General features: G+C 55.7%; 1 protein-coding gene across 50 annotated transcripts in view; it reads right to left on the bottom strand.

The window, feature by feature from the left end:
• The window catches only part of ANK2 (ankyrin 2), a 292783-nt gene that overhangs the window by 8922 nt on the left and 266644 nt on the right, over positions 1 to 17217 (bottom strand). For 26 of the 50 annotated variants that reach the window (XM_037029408.1, XM_037029411.1, XM_037029406.1 and 23 more), the window contains 6 exons: positions 16051 to 16072; positions 7463 to 13345; positions 5977 to 6051; positions 3713 to 3844; positions 2836 to 2979; positions 1617 to 1866 (listed from right to left, as the gene is read on the bottom strand). In XM_037029408.1, the coding sequence (XP_036885303.1) occupies positions 1617 to 1866; positions 2836 to 2979; positions 3713 to 3844; positions 5977 to 6051; positions 7463 to 13345; positions 16051 to 16072 (6506 nt within the window). The remainder of the gene's footprint in view (positions 1 to 1616; positions 1867 to 2835; positions 2980 to 3712; positions 3845 to 5976; positions 6052 to 7462; positions 13346 to 16050; positions 16073 to 17217) is intronic. The other 24 variants (XM_037029433.1, XM_037029435.1, XM_037029443.1 and 21 more) reach the window with 1 other exon arrangement.

The raw sequence follows: 17217 nt of genomic DNA, 5'->3' as shown, positions 1-17217 counted from the left end.
AGAGCAAGTGGATGCATCCCACCCCCACGGCAGCCCAGGCCTCCAAGGGGAACGTGGCCACCCTTCAAAGTCACAAAGTCAAAAAGGTTTTGTAACTTTGGCCGAAAAATGAAATTTGAATATCCATCCCCCCCCACAACCCTTCCACCCCTGCTGCCTNTGTCTGATCCTTCTGTCCCTGGGGTTGTCACACTGAAACAGAAAGGCCAGTCAGAGCAAGTGGATGCATCCCACCCCCACGGCAGCCCAGGCCTCCAAGGGGAACGTGGCCACCCTTCAAAGTCACAAAGTCAAAAAGGTTTTGTAACTTTGGCCGAAAAATGAAATTTGAATATCCATTCCCCCCCCACAACCCTTCCACCCCTGCTGCCTGGGGCAAAGCAACTGGGGAAGGGGTCTTCCGAAGCCCAGAGGTTCCCTAATGCTCACCAACTCCCTAATCGCCACAAAGTAGACACACTATTACTTCATCTTGGCTTTGATAACTTGAGGTCCTACTAAAGAATCAAGCAGGTCTATGCAACAGAGACCTGTAGGTAACAAGGCTTTTAAAGCAAGAATCAAAACTTGTAAAAAGCAGCATGTAAACTGCATGTTGCCCCCGGCATTGCGACTATAAATATAGAAAGTCTTGCTTCTGGAAAGCTGTATCAAACAGAAAGACCTTCTGGCACCAACACTTCCTGCACTGACACAGTCTGGACTCACTCTAGTGTAACTTCCTACTCGCACTTTCTAGTAAGAAAATTCTCTGCTTTTTCTGCTCCTTCCAAACGTGGACTGCCACTCCTGTCCCTGTCCAGGATCCTCTGACCAGTGGTCTGCGGCTCCCTGCCCTCCTCGCTCCTGTCTTCTCTCAGCTCTTCTTCGTGCTGTGCCCTGAACTCTGCAAGGGGCAGGGTGGCTCCGTGGGAGAAGAAACCATTCATTACCCAAGTGCCCGTCAGTCTCAAGCCCCAGTGGCCCTGGCGAAGCTCACTGAATGACGAGGGACACTGTTGGGTGGCTCTGGATGCTGCTCTCAGATTCCAGGCCCTGGGGACCAGCCTGCCCTTCTCAGACCTGTTTTCTCTTTCTAGACAATTTGTGTCCTTTGGACAACTTTCTGTGCTTTGCAGCAGTGACACCGAACCGGGCTCTGCACATTCCCCTTCATCTGAAGGTTGGGCCGCATTTGTGCCATTGTGAGCCCCCCGCCTTTGCAGGAATGCAATGCCTCCTGAGCCTCTCTGTTCCCCCTGTGACCCACCACTGCTGGGCTCGTGCAGCTCACAGGGGAGAGAGGAGCAGTCACCATACATCCTGGTTTAAACCATGCCTTTCCAAGCCTGTTCTTGATCTTCAACCCTGGCCCTGAACAGGTACACAGAAGGATCATAATTTGTAGATGTGGGGACAGACTCTAGGGCTTGGGGACGGGCTCCAGGACCCGGCCACAGACCTGGAAGCGGGCTCAGGTAAATCTGTGCCCACCATGCAGCCACTACTGTGCCTCTCACAAGCTGGGCTTTCCTGTAGCCCTGGCATTTGTGTGGCCATTGAAAAAGCACTGCCGAGGACGGATGCAGCACGCCTGGCCCCTCGCCAGCCACCTGCCTGCTCTCATAGCAACTCACAAGTCCTGCTGCTCTGGAGCTGGCTCCGTGGGCAACGTCCTCAACAGGCCCTGGGACACTTGCTCCTGCTGAGGAGGGGGGACAAGTCTGGCGGCTGGGCTGTCCCCGTCCATTTTGGGGGTGCTATCCTGAAAGGTGGAGTAGCTGATGGAGAGGTCTTCGTCTGAGACGATGGGAGGGTGGCCGCAGGACCCGCTCTCCCTGGACGCTGCGTGCAGGGTGGACAGCTCCTCTGGGAGGGCGGAGAAGCCTGCAGAGGACAGGGCGCATCAGGATGTCCCTGACGCTCACCCACGGTGTGTGGGCGCTTGCTACGTGCCCACGTCCTGCCACCTTTGTGTCCCGGGATGGGTCCGTGGTCACAAAGCTAAACGAGACCGTGCTCACCTTCGACACACTGGTCCTGGAGGGGCCTTGGGCGGGGAGGGGCTGGGGCTGTGGGCGGGCAGGCCCCGCTGAAAGCCCGAGGGGACGGACAGCAGAGGGGACACCTCAGGAGTGAGGGTCTCCCCTGGACAAGAGACCACAGTCTGGGGGAGCCGAGGGCAGCAGCCTGCAAATCGAGGGCCCCACGTGCTAGCGACTGAACGTGAACATGGATTGGAACGGTCTCCATTCTTTCTATGAAACAGGAAGCCTGGTCCTCAGCTCCGAATACAGGAGGAGACACGCGGGCGTCTTGGAGGAAGGGAAGGCGCAGCCCCGGGGTGGGAGGGGAGGCAGGCGGCGAGGGCGCCCGTGGGCGGGAGTGGGTTACGGCGCAGTGCTCAGGGCGGGGCGCCCCTGGCTGGCCGTGGTGGACAGAGTGTCACGTCCTCGTAAAAGTCGCGCTGAACCCACCCCGCCGTGGCGGCGCAGCGGACGGGCGGGTGGAGGGAGAGCGCTGGGCAGGGACGTCTGCCCGGACCAGAGGGGGCGGCGGCCACTTCGCACAGCGGGTCTCCGGACCCAGACGGACAGTTTCTGGGTCTCGGACGCGCAGTTCGGACGCGCAGTTCGGGGCCTTTGCCACAGCGCCAGGGCCCCTCAGAACGGGCGGGGCCGCCTCGGGGCACCCGAGGATGATCGCGGGCGCCACAGGCCACCGCCTACGCCTCGAGGAAAGGCGGACCCGGGCCCCGGCGCCCAAACCGACCCTCCGCGCCTCCGCGCCACCGCGCCACCGCGCACGCGCAGTCCGATGCGCGCCCGCCCGCCCACCGCGCACGCGCAGCCCGACCTTCGCTGCGGTCCGGCGCGGTGGGCGGCTCCAGCTCCGAGTGGCCCAGGCTGCCGCGCTCCGGGAGCGGCTCGGTGCTGGCCTCCAGGAGGTGGACGATGTCCATCCGGTTGATCTTCGTGAGGCAGCCGATGAGGCTGGTATCTGGATGAGCGAGAAACGGCGGTTTTTGCGTGCGAGGGGTACTCGTCCTCCATTTTGCTGCCTTACTAAAATCCTGGCATTCGGCCGGGAACCAGCGGCACCCAAACGAGGGCACCGGTAATAATGCGCAAAAATAGGAACCGGGATGAGGAGGAAAGGCCTGAGCCGGGCCGGGCTCAGGGCATCACCTGCCAGGTAACGCGCGGGACTCCGTCAGCCTGAGTTCCAGACGGAACGCAGAGACGTCTTTAGCAGGAGCAAAGCCCGCGCTTGGGATGCCCGTGCACGGAGAGGCACTTGTCGTCGGTCTGAAGTCACGTCTAACTGGTGCCCCCCGTTTTACTGGCAAAGTCCCACGGCTGCAGGTAGGGGTGCGGGGTGCAAGTGAGCCCCAGGCTGAGGGAGAGGGACCGGCGGGCTTGGGGTCAGGGGCCCCCACACAGAGCGCTGTTAGGGCACCGCCCTCACCAGCCCGTCCACTTGTCGAGAGGGCAGGTGGCCACCGGCAGTGACACAGGACAACCGGAGCCGCTTTGTCCGCTGTCAACGATTAGAAAATCTAGGACTTTGGGACCGTGCCTGCTGGCAGCCAGGACTGCCACCCCCTCCCGCTGGAGACGCAGGCCCGTGTCCCTGAAGCCTGCCACAGTACTTGGCCTGGTGGCACCTGTCCTGGGACCCAACTGACAGGCAATAAAGTGTGTGCTGGACACAACGGAGCGGCACCACCTACCAGTGGCAAGCTTCCCGTCCCGCTCCAACCAGTACTTCAGTAGTGCATGGCTCTGGTCCTGCAGGGAGTTGGGGTTCTCTACTCGGATCTGATGGATCTGCTCCTCGGTGAAGTCCAGCTCTCGTGCTAACTCTGGAAGAAGAGGTCCAAGCCTGTGAGCCATGGACCTCAGACCTCGGTCCCACACTGGCCGTGGTCTTGGGAAGGTCAGCTGTCTGCATGGCTGAGCAACCAGGTCCCCGTCTTCTGTGCATTTGCTGTGACTCTCCTGTACCCTCATACTTCTACCACTAGGGCACAGACTCTTCCTTAAAGCTGCATGAAGAACTGGTCACCATCTAGTGGAAATACTGGGTCCAAGGCTATGGTGATAAAATAAGTATAACTCGGTCCCACTTAATTCCCACATTCAGAGAAGACCATTAGTGCTGGTTATCCTCCTCCTAACATAATAGAAAACAAATCACTAAAGCAGGAGGAAGAGACCGTTGCTCTCTGTGAATCACCACAAGGCAGCAGTTGAACCACCATGAGTCCTGCTCCCGGGCCCCGGGGTGTAAAACACCAGGTGCGGCCTTATTAGGCTGGTTGAATAGATTCCCTGCTTGGAGTTGCTGTGCTGTGAATAAAGGTTTGGGAAGAACTGACCTGCGGAGGGAGCCAACGGTTTTCCCTTACAGGGCGCACAGACAGGCTATGTGGTGCTTACGCACTGTGGGGCAGGTGTCTGGAATGAGGTGTCCTCTCTGTGGGGTGATTTGCAAGTATCTTTCAAAATTAACAACGTACATGCCCTCAACCAGCAATCCCACCTCAGGCGTGTGCCCTGTAGACACACCCACAGAAATGCCTCAGTATATGAACATTCCTGCCCAGATTGGGACACAATGACTGTCCGTCGGCCACAACCACTGATAAAATTATGACAGAATTAGCCGGACATTTGAGAGCATGAGGCAGCTACGTCTGGGATGACAAAGTACTCATGAGAAATACCAAGTAAACCTTGTCTTATTTTTAAACAAAAGACTGAGGAGCAAGCATTGCGCATTTTTTCTGAATACATGAGCAGGTCCTTCAAGGCCAGAGGGCCAGATGCAGTGAGAGACTTGCCTTTCGTGTCCCAGCCACTGAATGTGGCAGCAGTGTCCTATTCTTCACTAAGTGCATGGATATCCCAGTCAGTATACACACACACACATGGACATTTGAGAAACAAAGTCATTCTGAATGTCACCTATTTAACAAGTCAGCCGGAAACAGTGCGCTGTTCTTCCTTCCCCTGAGTTCCTCGGCTAACTAAATCTGATCTGTTTGTAAAGAAAATGGCTATCTTTCTGCTTTCAGTCATTTCCCACATTATTGATTATCTTTGCTAAGGGCATGTGGACTCCTGCTCATCACCAAATCTTTAAGAAACCAAAAGGGGATGAATATTAATTTTACACCATTTGTTTCAATAAAACAGTCACAAGGAATAGAAAAGGAAATCAGACCAAGAAAAAAAAAAAAAAACAGAGCCGGAAACTGTCCACCTTGCTTTACTATATTAAGTCCAGGTCATGTGAAAGGGAAAATCTGATTTGTAAGTAAATTGTATCTATTTTAGAATTCACCTTTTCTCAATAAGCTAACATGTATTATAATTTCTACTCTTAAGCAGTGCCGTGTCTCAAATAATCAGTGCACCTCATTCTTACGTATTTCAACATTTATCCAAAGCAAATTTCAGCACTGTTCACAAGGATACCTGACACATAGGACCTAAAACAGGGGTGTCCAACCTGTGGCCCATTGACCACATGCAGCCCAGGATGGCTGTGAATGCAGCCCAAGACAAAATCATAAAGTTACTTAAAACATTATGAGATTTTTTAATGTGTGGCCCAGAGACACCAGAAGGTTGGACACCCCTCAATATAAGGACCCCTGGTTAAAATCTCAAATTAAACATTATGACCATGGCATCTCACACTGGTTTTGAAAATGAGCCATTTCCCCGAAGGCTGGTCACCAATGGCTCCCGAAGTGGCAGTGGGGCTGACTCATACTCAGTCTCTTGTCGCAAACCCTGGTTCACAGGGCGCGTTCACGAGAACCTGGACTTTCTACTCTGTCATGTATTATTCTCTTCTCTACCCAACATGGTCTTCCTCCAGGAAAGGAAAAAAAGGCCTCTGTCATTGTTAATGACTCTTGGCCAATGTGACCGTGCCACTCAGACCAAGCAGGTTTTGTTGAAAAGCGGGTGCCACTCAGATTACCTGTCCAGCTGAAGCCCAGGTGGTCGGCAATGTAGGCCAGGCGTTCCTCCATCCGCCGCTGCTCCTCCTGCTGATCTGCAGAAGGTCAGAAACAGAACAGCCATGCTGTCTGCACCAGGAGAGGCCCCAGGGCTGACCATCCACAGCAGGGCGGTCAAGCATTTGGACACCCAGAGCACAGCTCTCATGAGAGCAGCTGCATGTTCTGTAGGGTTAAACTGTGTGTGCCTGACTTCCAGATGGAGTGGGGAACAGATCGAACAAACCACGAAACCCCAGTGCTTCCACATCTCTGCAACCAAGACGAGTCACTGCTACATACGCGGCTGACTGACCGCCATCTGAGGACCCATGTGTCAGGTTATCTGAGAGAATGCTGCCCACCAGGTGACAGGCTCACGGCCGGGCTGCCGAAGGGGTGTCATCCGTGAGGATCGCCTCACTGCCACGGGCAGCAGTGGTCCCCTCTCATTCATGAGTCACAGGACACTGAGACCCTGGCCAGGTGGGCCAATCCTCAGGCTTTCAGAGTGGCCCTGGCCCTGGTGACCCACAGGTGGGAGGTGAAGTCTGTGTTCATAGTGCAGGCTGTATCACAACACACATTTGTTATTTGGACCAAGTTTGTATCTGCTCTCTTGTAAGTAAGCTCTTACGTTGCTCCCACAAACTGATTTCCCATTAACTTTTAACCCCCATTAATTGATGGGCAGCATTTTAGATCATGGCATTGTGACATTTTTCATAACGCAAATTTAAAAGTAACAGTCTTCACTGGAGAGATATTGGAAGCTCCGAGCAGCTTCTCCAAGCCCTGAGGTTTCCTTGCTGAAACAGCCACGGCCCCTCCCCGATGACGTCAACCATGCACAGTTTGAGTTTTGTTGTCTGCCGCACGGCCTCGGGTGCCTTCCCTGTTCACCGACAGCATCGGCAAAAAGCCCATTTTACCTGATCTGTGTTTGCTTAAAGTGTTTACCAACGGTATCCAAAATCCAACCTTTCTGAATCAAAAACAGATCCACAAAATTGGGATTTCGTGATCTGTGAAATCTTCTTGAGCACATGGCTTCCTAATGATTACAAAGTTAAGTATGAATTATTGGCAAGGACACAACGGTAAGAAAAAGCATCGGATCCTCATAATATAAAGCAAAACCCAACACCCTCCCGTGCAGAAGCAGAAGTGCCGAGCTGGAGGCAGAACAACAAAACCCCGCGCAGGCGCGGCCGCGCGGGCAGCACGGGGAGACCAGGGACAGCCCTGGTGGGATCGCGTTTCCATAAGCATTCTCACGGCTCAATCTTGAGATTACTGTCACAGACAGGAGGGAACAGAGAGAGCACAGAACACAAAGGGCCAACACAAACACAGGAGCCACTACGCAAAGCATAAAGAAAAGGAGACACAAACCACCAAATAAAACAAAGAACACGCTACACAGGCTCAGGACATGCGTGCACAGGGTGTCCCTGGCGGCAGTACCTTCAGCACGGTCATGGCCGTTCTCATCGGGGATGCGCTCAATCAGAGTCTCAATGGACTCATCCCAAACGGGCCTCGTGTCAAAGACGTCCTCGGGGACCGGGGGTTCGGTCTCAGCAGGCGGCAGGTTTTCGATCACGGACACATCCAGGGCACTACTGCTCTCGTCATCGGAAACTGCCTCCTGCTCCCTCTCTGCCTGGGCCAGCCTGTCCACTAGCTTGGCTGCCTCATCACTAATCTCCTCGAAGAACTCGAGGGAGTTCCTGTACAGGTCCAGGAACTGCTCCTTGGTCTCCTGGGCGGGCCCTCTGCCTTGCGCTGGTAGACAGGTGGCAAGCAGCCCGGGGCCCGTGGCCTCGCCCTCTGACTGCAGCTCGGGCTCGGCCCCCTCCTCGCCTCCCACTTCTGTCTTAGCACAGCTTCTGGCTCTCCCTGCACTGGCACCAGACTCAGACCTGCCCCTGGCGCCTGCTGCCCTGCCTGGAGCATCCTGTCCCCGCGGGGCCACTGTCTTGGGCAGGGATGGACCCTGGGTCAGGGGCTGCTGCCCAACCCCTGGAAGGGGCACTTTGACGGGTATTTTAGACTTTGGCCTAGCCTCCGGCTCAGTCCTGTCCTCGTCCGGGCTGGGCAGGCCCTCAGGCTGGGCCCTCGCCCCCTGGGCCGGGGCCAAAGTCCTGACAGGGACCTTGGACTTGCTTTCGGGACAAGGCGCACTCTCTGCGGCTGCGGTAGGGATCTCAATGACTGACTGTTGCTCCTCTGGGGAGGAATCAGGAGAATCGTCCTCCCGATCTGCATACACAGACCTGGCGACTGTGGAGAAGTCCAGCGCAGCCTGGACAGCGGGTTCTGGGCAGGCAGGGCCAGCCAGCAGCTTCACACTGGATGCGGCAGGCGCATCGCCACCCTGCCCAGGGGGCAGGCCCTTGGTGCCCACAGAAATGGCCACCTCCCCCAACAATGTGTCCTTGGAGGCTGGGGTCCCTGTCTGAGAGCAGAGGCCACCATCTGAGGCAGGGGGTCCCTCTCCTTCCTCACCCAGGACACTGGGGAGCAAGTCAGCCTCTGTGTCAGTGGATCCCGCAAGGGCTGGGGCTGGAGTCAGTGGCCGTGGAGGCTCATTCACAGCACCCTCTTCTCTCACGTCATCAGAGGTGGCTGCTTCCCCGGATCCTTGGCCAATTTGGAAAAAGTGGAAACTCTCATCTGCATAGGGCCTTTTGGTCATATCGATGGCCCCACTTCGGGTCATCTCGAACAGTTTGCCTTCCTGGAAGAGAAATGGATTCTGCTCGCTGGTTGGGGTCCCCTCCTCAGTGGGGGTCCGTGCAGGAGTAGTGTCTGGGGTGGTGCCCTGTGACTGTCTGTCCGCCATCAAACCAAACACCTTCTGTTCCTCCTCCTTCACTCGGGCCTCAAAGGCTTCATCATCCTCACGGATTTCGCTCCAGGAATCAGGATCCGTGTCTGAGGCGGTGATGACAACCTGGCTCTTGTGCTCACTGGCAGCGACAGTGGAGGGCGGCAGGTGGGGCTGCGAGGATGCAGGGGCGCGGTTGGACAGTGTGTCCCCTGAGGTGCTTTCCAGGCCCTGGTCCCCAAAATTGGAGTCCTTGCTTGAAACAGCCCCACTAGAGGCAGGGGCTGCTGGCGTGCTGTCCACAGCGAAAGTGACAGTCACAGAACACGCGTCGGAAGCATGAAAACCGGAGTGCTCCACACTTGTTTGGGATTTGCCGTCTTTGCCCGAGAAGAAGGACTGAGGAGGCACATTTTCATATGGGCTTGTGACCTGAGGATCGTAGGCTTCCACAGCCTCAGAGGGGTCACAGCCTGGAACGCCCACAGACAGTCTGTCTGTCTGAACAGCCAGGGAAGAGTCAAGTGCGGGGATGTCCTGGAAGCCCTCGGAAGCATGGTTGGTCTCTGTGCCCTCCATTTTTGCTAGAGAAGATGCAGAGACAGCACCTCCAGATGCTGGACAGTCAGGCAAAGGGGACAAAGGTGACGAGCCCTCGCCAGGGCCACCGGCCTGTGGCGATCCCTCCTGAGAAGCCCCTAGCTCTCCTCCTCTTGGGTCCTCACCAGGGTCCTGGGGAGACACCGGATCCTCACAGACGAGCTCCTCCCTGCTGGGGCCACAGGGACCTGAGGACACAGGCGGGGCCGAGTGGCTAGGACTCCCTGCCGCACACCCATGGCCGGCACAGACGTTTGGTGGGTCAGCATCTCTGTTCAGATCCTCGTGCGGCAGATCTGGGCCTCCAGTGGGATCCACGTGACCTTCTTCAGACAAACGAGATTCACACTCTTTTTCTTCTGATTTACTGGACTCTTCCTGACTGTCTTCGTTCATCTTGAAAGTGTACTGTTTGGAAGCAATGGGCTGGAATGGTGCCTCCTCGGGACTGGAGTTTGAGTCCAAGCTGGATGGGAGTGGGGAGGGGGGCTGCACCCGAATGACTGGCTCTGGGAGCAGCCCCGGGGCAGCTCCTGTCAGCTGCGTCAGCTCAGGCTCACTCTCCGAGGAGGAGGATGTCTTTCTGTTGTCTGAGGTCACCAGGACAGGGGTATCACTTCCATCCTGTGCACGTGGCCCACACGGGGGCTCACCTGCGGCTGCCGAGCTGTCAGCGTCCAGGTCAGAGGATGAAGATGACTCTTCGGGCTTCGTTTCTCGCCGGCAGTCTCTTTTCTGCTTGGCTTCTTGTTCAAGTTCATCAAAGGTTTTGATTTTGGTCACCATTTTGAACATCTCCTCTTCAGGGGTGAACCTCTTTTTCTCCCCATTTTCTGAGTCCTCCTCCTCAGCACACTCATGAATCACAGCTGGTTTGGGGGTGCTGGCATCAGAGGCCTTGGGCGTGACCTCATAGCTGACTTCTTCAGAGCTGGGAGTGTCAGGGGAGAGGGGACTCTTCCCGGAACTCTCCACCAGGGACGTCTGCTCCAGACTGTCATCCTCGGCACTGCCATCAGGGTCTCGCAGCAGCCGGGACCTCACGGAAGCCACTTCTGTGAAGAAGTCAGTCTTGGCACCGGCCACAGGGAGAGGGACGTGGCCCGGGAGCGTGTCGGCCTTCGCCTTGGGCTCCACGGGGCTACTCTCCAGGGAGTCGCGGCAGGGAGACTCTCTCAGGGGGCTGGGCTCCAGGGAGTCCGGGGTTTTGTGTGAGGAGTTGTCCTCCAGCACAGGGCTGGCTTCCAAGGAGTCCCTGTGGCTCACCGCCAGCGACTCGTCAGCCCCGGGGCTGAGGACCTCGGGGTCAGAGCGAGGGAGTGGCAGGTCCAGCCCCTGGGGACTGCGGGGGGATGCCTGGGACTGGGCAGTCCTCACAGGGGCCTCAGTTGGTGAGGGCCTGGGGCTCATGGGTCCCTGAGCTCCAGGATCTGTCTGTGTCTTGTGGGCAAAGGGATCATCATCACAGAGCCTGTCCTCCGTCAGTCCAGCGGGTGCTTCCGTTGCTGAGGACACAGTGCAGTGGCCTGAGCTTTCGCCCTCCGGTGTGGGGCCCATCTCTCTGGACGGGGCCAGGGCGTCCTCCTCCGCACACCTGGGCCTGGGCTCTGCGCCCTCTGCAGCAGCCACGCCCGGCCCTTCGGCACCATCAGGAGAGTCTTTGGTGGAGGGATGCACTTTGCCTGAATGGACGTTTGTTTTGAAGGTGGCGTTCTCACTGGTTTCCTCAGTTTGCTCCTGACTTTTCTTTGGTGAACAGGAAAGGCTTTCTGGGCTTGTCTCGGGGGTCTCTGCCAACCCCTCATGCTTGTAGCTCTCTTCCGAGCTGACCTGCGGGGTCCCCTCCATCAGGCTGCCACAGGGAGACCCTGCCACCCCTTCCTGCCCCAGATTTTCACAGCTGCTATCCAGGCGGAAGGTCAAGGCCGGGAGTGGCGGCCCACGGCCAGGCTCTGGTGGGAAGGGGCTGGTGAGCACCTGCTCCAGCACCAGCGGCACCTCTTCGGGTTCTTCCTGGCGGCAGAACTGCTGGTACCTGTCATTGTCTTCCAGCTCCAGCTTGATGACCTCGGAAAAGTCGGTGGAGGTTCTGCGGTCGGGGCTGATCTGGAGGTCCCTGTCTCCCCGCTCCTCCAGCTCCTCCCCGGGCGCCGGGCCCACAGGGGGCAGCGTCCTACTGGTGGGGAGGGTCTCCTTCCCTCTGGTGGTGTCTTCTCTCAGCCCGGAGACACCACGGGCTCTTCTGGGTTCCGCAGCCCCCACTCCCGGGGACCTCTGGCCTCGTCGGACGGTCGGACTCTCTGTTTTCAGTGTCTCTTTCTGGACTGTTGGCGGCCCCTTTTCTTTTTCGGCCCGAACTTTGCCTTTTTCCTGGGGCTGCTTCAGTTTGGCCGTTTTGTGCTCAAACAGCCCAGCTTTGTGCTTAGATGGGTCCTGGCCCGACTGAAAGGCCTTCATCAGCTCCCGGACGGACATGGTCTCCTCCATGCGCTCCGTTTTCGAGGTGGGGGACACCGGCGCGGCCTTGTCTGTCTTCCCAGAAGGTGCCACCAAAAGGCGCTTCTCAGTCTTCCCAGAGGCCGACCCAGGAGGGTGCTTTTCCGTCCTTACAGCTGGTGACACGGGCAGGCGCTTGTCTGTCCTTCCAGGTGACACAGGGGGATGTTTCTCCAACTTTCCTGATGGTGACACTGGTGGGCGTTTGTCTATTTTACCTGAAGGTGACACAGGCGAGTGTCTCTCGGTTTTACCCGACGAGGACCCGGGAGAGTGTCGCTCGATTTTTGCTGAGGGGGACACAGGGGAGTGTCTCTCGGTCTTGCTTGGTGGTGACGCTGGAGGATGCCGCTCCGACTTGGCTGAGGAGGTGAGGGAAGAGTGTCTGTCCACTTTGGAGGAGGGGGATACGGGTGCCCGCCGGTCTGGCCTTTGGGGGGGGGACCCGGCCGGCTGTGGCCGGGGTCCTGCCCTCCGGGGCACTTCCTCCTTGCCTTTGAGTCTGACAGGCAACTTGCTTCGACCCTTCTGCTCATCTTCCACTCTCTTCTGCAGGGCCTTCACTTTGTCCTTGATGGGCCCAATGGGGGTCTCCTCGATCACTGGGGACGTGGCCTTGCCCCTGGGCAGAGGCTCAGGGGCCAAGCCTGGGTCTCCTTCCAAGGACTCTTCGGAACTACCCTGTTTAAGCTCACTTTTCCCTGCACTGGCCTGTACACTCTCCTCTCTCTGCTTCTGCTTGTCCTTTAATTTCCGCCGCACTGGCTTCTTTACCCCCAGGCCCAGCTGCTGCGGGGTCTGCGTCCTCTGTGCCTCATCCAGGGAAACGTCCTTTGCTTCGCTTTCTGAGCGTCTGTCCCTGGCCGTGGGGGGCGTTGGCCGCGGGGCCCCTCCAGGAGCCGCCGGGTAGGAGTTCAGATCCTCTGTGAGGTAGGTGACCAGCCCTGTGGCGTCCCTCTGTCCCTGTGCTGGGGTCTCCTTCTCTAGCCTGATTTCTACACAGGGGACCTCGGGGACCTCCAGGGGGGCCCTTTGCTTGGCCTCTGCCACCTCGTCATCGCCGAGGAGCACCCACTCCTCGTCCACTCGCTGCCCCTCAGGCTGGGACCCCGGCCTGCGGCCACTGCCCCCTGAGCAGGCCCCGCCCCTCAGGATCGCGTTCACCTTCTCCAAGTCCTCCTTCACTCTCCCCACGATCTCAAAGGGCTCCCCTGGCTCCTCCTCCGCGGCCCCGGCCAGTGCCTTCTCCCCGAGGGCACCTGCCCTGCTGGCCGCGCCAGTGGCCAGGAGCGCTGTCACCTTGATCAGGTCCTGCTTCATCTCGGAGACCTCCGAGAGCAAGTCCGGGCTGGCCAGGGCCGGGGCCTCCGTGACCAGGTGGCTTTTCAGGACAGACGTTTCTGTCGACTCTGTCTCATCGTCTTTGATGGGAATGGAGGACATTGAAAGTAAAACGGAAACCAGAAAAGATGTTGGCAAATGTAAACAAGGACCCAAGGACACAGTGTCTCTTCCTGTTGTGGTGGGAGGGACATCACATGGGCTGGGAGGGCGGAGCCACAGGGTCTCGGGACACAAAGCAAAGCGAGGCTAACAGACAAACTGAAAAGGAGAACGAGCAGGAAATAACTGGCTTCACGTTCTCACGCGACCACGCAGTGACACACTGTCGACACACACAATGCCACACGCTGACACAGACACGGGCACGGTGACTCCTGCGGGGGCATCTCAAGATTGCTCAGACGTCACAGGTCAATGTGGAAAGGAAAACAAACACGGGCAGCGGAAGGGGGAGCGAACTACAGGACGCTCATTTCCTCGGGGAGAAAGCCAGTAAGTAGCCAACTCAGGACAACTTCTCATGGCGTGTGTGCGCTTTTAATCATGGGGAAATCTGGGCCCAGCGCGTGCCGCTCTGCCCCGCATGAGACTCTATCCCGAGTGAATCCGCTGCAAACCGGCGTTTCGTCTAAGGAAACACACCAACAATGAGGCGCATGGCCTGGTGCTGAGAGGCACAGCCCTGTCCTTGGAGCCACCTCCCTGTTGGGACACTTACTAGGCAGACCAAGGAAGGAATGGAAAGAAAGGGAAAAGAACAGAAAGGATGGTGGTGATGGAACATGTAGGTGAGTCCAAGGTTCGAGTATGACGCATGGCAACTGGGTCAGAGACAGTCACACGGACACACGCACAGGTGTGTAAGCCAAGTTATTTCCATGCAAAGCAAAGCGGGGTGAAACAGGTGGAGCTTGCTGGGATGCAGGTGGGAGGGTGGTTGGGACAGGCAACAGGTACACGTTACTGTGGTGAAGCATCGGCCTGCCCACGAGCCCATGCATCTGATGTGGAATGCGGGCTGTCCGGGCTGTCCGGGCATGGCAGGAGGGGGCCGCACCACCAGCGGAGGGCGCAGATCTGACCAGGGATGGGCCCTCCAACAGCACCTTCTTTGGACACTGTTTTACACCCAGATGGGTGTTATTTACTAACTGTCTTTAAACTGCCAAAGTGCTGCCAAACATGAGTCTATATTTGAAAATTTCAAACACCCAGGACAGGTTATATTATAGCAACAGGACAGGTTTTTGTAACGACCGAGCCACATGCATTGATGTTTAATCCCAAGCCTGTATCCAAGGAACAAAGAAACAGGCTGTTCAAAACCACAGGGTTGTCCTGCACAAGAAAGTGGGGGAACAAAGTGGAATCTCCTCAAGAGAGAAAACAAATGAAGGCAGTGATAACAGACCAGCTATACCACCAACAAAAGTGCCTTCTCTTGACAGAGTTGGTATTTGTGGAGGGGATATCTTCTGTGAATATGCATTTGTGAAAATATAGTAATCATATCAATGCAGATTTGTTCAAATGTAAACCAACGAAAACATCCAGGAGCTCCAACGTCCCAGCTCTGAGTGAGGCTCTCACGTAAGGGCGAGGGGACTCTCCGTTAAAAGCATTTCTGTGACTCAGGATCGAATCACACTGTGCGAAGGCTTCAAACAGCCCTCCGAGCAGTGAGCAGGACAGACAACCCTGTGAGCATGGCTCTCCACCCTGAAACACAGTTAACGTAGATACATTTTAAAATGAAAAACAGCCCTGGCTGGTGTGGCTCTGTGGATTGATTGCCAGCCTGTGAACCAAAGAATTGCCAGTTCAATTCCCAGTCAGGGCACATGCCTGGGTTGCTGGTCCCCAGTAGGGGGCACATGAGAGGCAACCACACACTGATGTTTCTCTCTCTTCCCCCCTTCTCTCTCTAAAAATAAAACAAATAAAATCTTTTTAAAAGATGAAAAGCATTAACAATAACATTTTTTTTCCTAAAGCATCTGGGGCATAAAAGCAAAAAAAAGTACCCTGAAAAATTCAGGTTCTTCTGTAAAAGAAGCCGAGTCATCAGAAAGAAACCAACCCATGAAAACATTACTGGGCAAGGCAGGCCTCCAGGAAGGTCTGGGAATCACATCTCTCTGTGCCAAGTTGCTCTGGGATTCACACCATTATTTAAAATTGTGATTAATCATTGCATCGAGGAGGCTTCAGTGTTTGACTTCATGGCTCTTATTTTTCCAGAACATTTACACGCAAGTCCATGCTGCCTCAGCTCTGCCGAAGCCACTTCACCACAGTAAGAGTCAGGGAGGGGCAGGTGACGCCGGGATGGTGGGGACAGTATATCGCCTTTGCAGGTGCAGCCCACAAAAGTGAAGGGTGGATGGAAACAGTGATACTGTCATGTCAGCTCTACAGAAACAAGAGGACAATGTCATGCTCACAGACGGACAGAAACAGTTGGCAGGTTTCTAACAAGCGGAGCAGGAGCAGGGTGAAGGCTGGTGTCCGGAAAGTGAATGCTCAGATGGACAGTCATCACATTTCACTGCTAACAAGGCCACATTAGCCCATCTGTCATGGAACGAGCCAAGCTGCTTTTCTGAATCTATGTTAATGGTTAATAAGAATATAAAAGTGTAATTATGATTGTGGTTAGTATATGTGCTGCTGAAGTGAGCACTGATTGTGGTTAGTAAAGGCAACTAGCTTGCATCTTAATTCATGCTTGTCTTTACTATAGCCAGCTTTCAAACAAGGTTAATTTTGTTGAAAATCTTACTTTTTTCTGATGTCATATCGACCTGAAAGAAAACATACATAAATTGAATGGTTACAACAGGGTCGCGTCTCCTGGCCCCTACGTGCTTGGAGGGGCCCCCAGTCGTGACCCAACACGTGGGGACACCAAGTATGAGGGCAGGGGCTCCACTACACTTGTCCCTGCCAGCCTCCTTCGTTCTTACCCAAACTTTGAGAAAATGAATCTCCTCCTAGACACTCTAGGCGGAAGCCTTTTCTACCATGTTATTCCTGGGAAGACAGGACCCAGGGTGTGTCGGATGTTAGTAATGCACGTTTGTTAGGGAAAAGGCCCAGGAGAGAGGGAAACAAGTGTGAAACAGCGTCAACTTCTTTGAGAACAAACAGCATGCCAGGACAATACGCTCTACAGGGAGAATGTCATTGTCGCTAATGACAAGCAAGAGCACAACTGAAAAGGTACAGACGGCACTTATCACCCCGAAGAGTTCCTGAAACGGTTCAACAGACACACTAAAGCTCGGGGGAAGGGCTCACTTGGCGGCAGCTACGTTGGCTTCGTCACTGCATGGCCCTAGGGAAGGGGCAGAGACCAAGTTCCCACCGCTGTGGTGACTGAGTGACAGGTGCGGGAAGGAAACGGGGTGTGAGACAGAGTGATGGACTTCGAAGGGAGGGTGACCAGTCTGGTCACTGGCACATGTGGGTCTGGTGACACACGGCAGGACAGCGCTGCTATGACCACCCTCGTGTTCTGCTCCACCACCAGGGTGTCTGTGGAAAGATGGCTCAGGGCCTCTCTGGACTGACGGGGTCTTCCATTTTAAGCAGGTGGGTACAAGGTGCTTTCACAGTTTCCTTTACAATTCTGCATTTCACACCCATCAGAATAACATTAAAAATAAAACGACTATACTTGAAAACATTTATGTGCAACTAATAACAACTACCCTTGACTATCCGAGAAATGGGGACCGATGTGCTGATCCATAAGTATAAGGATTTGCCACTGATTTCTTTCATGTCCAGGATAACGTCTGGGCGTTTCCTGATGTTTATAAGGGAAACAAACACAGACTGGCTTGAACTAGAGAAGCAACTGTCACTGCAATGGGCATGTAGTCCAGGTGACCCGTCTGAGATGTGTGTCGTTCGCCTGTGCCAGAAGGCAGGCACTGCCCATGCC

Source organism: Sturnira hondurensis, unplaced genomic scaffold (genome assembly GCF_014824575.4).
Source record: "Sturnira hondurensis isolate 20B ecotype Veracruz unplaced genomic scaffold, ASM1482457v3 Scaffold0020288, whole genome shotgun sequence".
Classification (NCBI taxonomy): Eukaryota; Metazoa; Chordata; class Mammalia; order Chiroptera; family Phyllostomidae; genus Sturnira; species Sturnira hondurensis.
This window is presented reverse-complemented; position numbering and strand designations above follow the sequence as displayed.